The sequence below is a fragment of the Chelonus insularis genome, unplaced genomic scaffold, assembly GCF_013357705.1.
Source record: "Chelonus insularis isolate UGA/USDA-ARS -01 unplaced genomic scaffold, ASM1335770v1 contig_339_pilon, whole genome shotgun sequence".
NCBI lineage: Eukaryota > Metazoa > Arthropoda > Insecta > Hymenoptera > Braconidae > Chelonus > Chelonus insularis.
In genome coordinates, this window is record NW_023276505.1 from 273,144 (window position 1) to 276,811 (window position 3,668).

Below are 3,668 nucleotides of genomic sequence, written 5' to 3' on the forward strand. Positions count from 1 at the left end.
CCGAGAGAAATATTGAAGTTTAAAAAAAAGATATAAATAATTTTTTTTTTCATTAAAAAATTTGTAAAATATTAAAAGTTGTTCGAGGTCTATAGGTATGCTTTTAAAATAAATTTCTTCTAGAATTTAAAAGACTGTGTAACATAAGCTTAAATTATGCATTTAGTCAAATTTAGATGCAATTATTTTTAAATTCCATTCTTCAGTGAAATGCATTTCCGCACTATTATGCAATTTAAATAGAAAATCTCACGTCATCTGTCTCAAATTTATCTATGTAAAATTATTTAAATATTTCACGTTTTATTAATAAAATAAATAATTTACATTAGAATATCAGATAACATTTTTTCGTTCCATAAAGAACAATGCATTTATGAATAACTGTATGCAACAAAAATATAACGTATGACTTAATTGATAACAATGATCAGCACAAATCAGTATCAAAATTCATGAAAAGGATTACTATTCATGACGAAGGTTCATTTGAAGCGGAAATGTCAACTTTATTGCTAATCACAACAATTTTCATATCATTAATAAATAAAAAACAAGCTTTGTTAAAAAAAATTTTGCTATATAAGTAAAAAAGAAGCATTTCGTTACCAGTTGTGTACGAAAAGTATCTCTATTTGGTAGTAAATTTTCTTTCTTAAAATTTATTTAATATTAATCATAAAGCAAAATCCTTTTAAACATTTTTATTGACAAATTATTGGTTACAGAATTGGAAGTTCAATAAGCGTTGAAAAATGAATACTTATGTAGAATATATAACAGTTAATGGGAGTAATGAAATACGATCAACACTTAAAAATATACAAACATTGCGAAACCAAAAAAATTTGGAAAACAAAGATGTAACTAAGAATAAGGAAGAAAAAGAAGAAATTAAATTCATAGAACTTACTGAAATTTTTGCTGGAGATCTACCTCCAGATTTTGAGAATTTAACTGATGTAGAAAAACATCAGGTAGTAAAGAAATTAGTGACGAGAAATTTTCCAAATCAGCCTGAATCTTTGAGTGAAATAACTGCTGGAACTTTCTTCCCTGGAGAGCATACTAGAAACCCCGATATTAAACCTTCATGGTATGATGAAGAAAAATTTTTGCGAGGACAAAAATTCGCCCAGGACAATTATGTCGGCTTGTTTTTATCTGAACTTCTATCATTGTTTTTACTATTCTCTTTTGAAGATGGTTTGAAGCCGATTATCTTCACTCAGAATACATCAGAACCCTATACTTCATTCAAAAGGTAACTATTAATTTTTCAAATTACATTTAATGTTTTAAAAAATTATCCTTTTAAATTGTTAAAAATTATTTCAACATTCATAGGTACCTGTCGCTTTCGTCTCGAGTAAGAAATTGGTATACCACTTGTCCTTTCACTAAAGGAACCCCAGCATACAAAGATATTCAAGTAGTCAAAAGAATGCATGGTTTAGCAAGAAAAAAATTTGATAGCTCTACCAATGAAGAAATTGACCGAGTTACATCACTTAAAGATACCTGGGCACCGACAAGAGATTTATTAGTAGAAGATTTTCGAGAAACATGTGAAGCACCTTTGCCAGGACAATGCCCATACGCCATGAATGAAGTTAAAGGTAAAAGACCAAAAGGATTAAGTCAAGGAGAGATGGCTAGTACTCAGTGTGCATTTGTCTGTCTTATGATTCTTTATCCTGAAAAATTCGGAGTACATGATAAGTGTGAAGAAGATTTAGAGGCATTTTGCCATTTATGGAGAGGACTTGGATTTTTACTTGGCATTGAAGACGAGTAATAATAATCATAGTATTTTGTAAAACCATCAAAATTTCACATTAATAGATACCTTAAATTTTGGAATTATTTTAGATTTAATTTCTGTCGAGGAACGTTAGAAGATGTGAAACTAAGATCCAGGAATTTCATAGACTACTGGGGCAGACCTAACTTCCGTGTGTCAACTCGGGAGTGGGAGCATATGTTGCGTTGTGCACATGAAGGGAAACATTGGTATTACCCTAGAATATCTTACGAAATGGATTTACTGTATCTCACAGAGATGCTGGAGTTGAATATGCCACGGTTGAAAGCATTAATCACACCTTCTGATTGGATTACGTATAACATGACCAAGTATGTAGTTTAATATTAGTAAAAATTTATTAATTACAGAAAGCAATCATTATTTTAACTTTGATTTCATTACAGATTCATCATAAAATATCCGTTCCGAGTTCCACAAATCAAATCTTTCTTCAATAAACATCTAAATCAATCTATTGATCGTGCATTAAAATACGATCAAAAAGAGCACGAAAAATTACGTGAAAAATCTGCTAAGATTATTAAAGAAGCATCAGCTACAGGAGTTGATAAAATTAGACACTCCTCATTAAGTGATAACATCGTTGCACAGCTGAAATTTGTCAAGATATTCATGTCATTTCTAGTGTTTTCTGTCTTGTGGAGAGCTATCTCATTTTTAATTTAATTACAGATATAAACAGATACTTTATTAACCTTTCTCTGACTTTCTGCCTTGTTAAAAATAAAATTCGTTAGCAGATAGCTGATATTATCAAATAAATTCTTAAATGTACATAAATAAATATAACTCTATGGAATTAATATAAATTGGAATAAATTAATGGTCAGTTGTGCTAAATACATTCTTTAATAAAGATTATTTAAATTAAATTTACTTTGGAATTTTTTTTCGATATAGTTTATATGTTTGTAGCAATAATTTTATAATCAAAAGCTAGATATTTGTTTATTAAATTGAAAATTTTTTCCATAAAACATTATTCGTTCTTGGGATATAATTTCTCAAGACACGTAGATATTTTTTGCTTTCTTCTAACTACGTGTTCAACGTTTTTTCTTTTAATTCTCTCCTCACCTAGAAATTTATTCTCCTGCATTAGTACAACTGATGAATTTTACTTTTTTCATTTTTATGCTTTACTTTCCATGCATTTTTCTACTTAATATTTCTATTATCTGCACGATATATATTTTTTCCCGAGAGTTCTTTACTCAAGATATCATCACCAGGATATTTATAAAAACAAAGAATTCACTATCTGCAAAATTTTCAAGTAATATCATGAAGAATCTTTTTTTCCCTTTTTTTATTTCATTTAATATACTCTAGTTCATTTGTTAAATATCATTTCAAATTACCTTCATTAAAACTGTTAGTTTAGTTCTTTTTTGTTATTTTCACAGTTTAAATTTCTAATTTTTTAACTAAAACATCTATGAGTAGATAATTCAACATTAGATACATTAACTGACATGAACTTCATGATCTTTTACTACGTAAAAATGTCTTTAAATTATAATAACTTAATTATTTAATTACAAAATAATAATATAAAGACGAGTGAATAAATTCTGTAAAATTTAAGCAACAAAATGATCACTACAAACTTCTAGATCACCGTAAAAAAGTTTTGTTTGCTCAAAAAAGGAAATAACGACATCATTAAAGAAGATGTAAAGCATTTTTCAATGTATTCAATCAGCTTTTTAAAAAAAAAAAGAAATAAACGACGTACTGAATATGAGGGAATGTACTTTTTCATATCTTTGATATGTCAAAAGTTTCTTGACTTACCTACACCATCTAAAGCATTTGGAAGAAATGTCGAAAGATATCA

The 3,668-nt window shown here is 28.0% G+C and overlaps 1 protein-coding gene across 2 annotated transcripts; it reads left to right on the top strand.

Moving 5' to 3' along the window:
- Positions 1-586: 586 nt before the first annotated feature.
- Positions 587-2,673, top strand: LOC118066332 (uncharacterized). Of its 2 annotated transcripts, none has more exons than XM_035082283.1 (5): positions 587-638; positions 729-1,264; positions 1,348-1,794; positions 1,873-2,136; positions 2,212-2,673. In XM_035082283.1, exons 2-5 carry the CDS (start codon positions 756-758, stop codon positions 2,492-2,494), a joined length of 1,503 nt encoding a protein of 500 aa, XP_034938174.1. In that variant the 5' UTR covers positions 587-638; positions 729-755; the 3' UTR covers positions 2,495-2,673. The 2 variants fall into 2 exon arrangements, with proteins under 2 accessions (XP_034938174.1, XP_034938175.1); XM_035082284.1 differs by having other exon boundaries at positions 620-641.
- The last annotated feature ends 995 nt before the right edge of the window (positions 2,674-3,668 follow it).

Bases quoted from the DNA above. Each gene is read 5' to 3' on its own strand.
- LOC118066332 (XM_035082283.1), top strand. From the start codon at position 756: ATGAATACTTATGTAGAATATATAACAGTTAATGGGAGTAATGAAATA. The intron at 1,265-1,347 runs GTAACTATTAAT...CAACATTCATAG, and splicing joins CCCTATACTTCATTCAAAAG to GTACCTGTCGCTTTCGTCTC. The intron at 1,795-1,872 runs GTAATAATAATC...GAATTATTTTAG, and splicing joins TTACTTGGCATTGAAGACGA to ATTTAATTTCTGTCGAGGAA.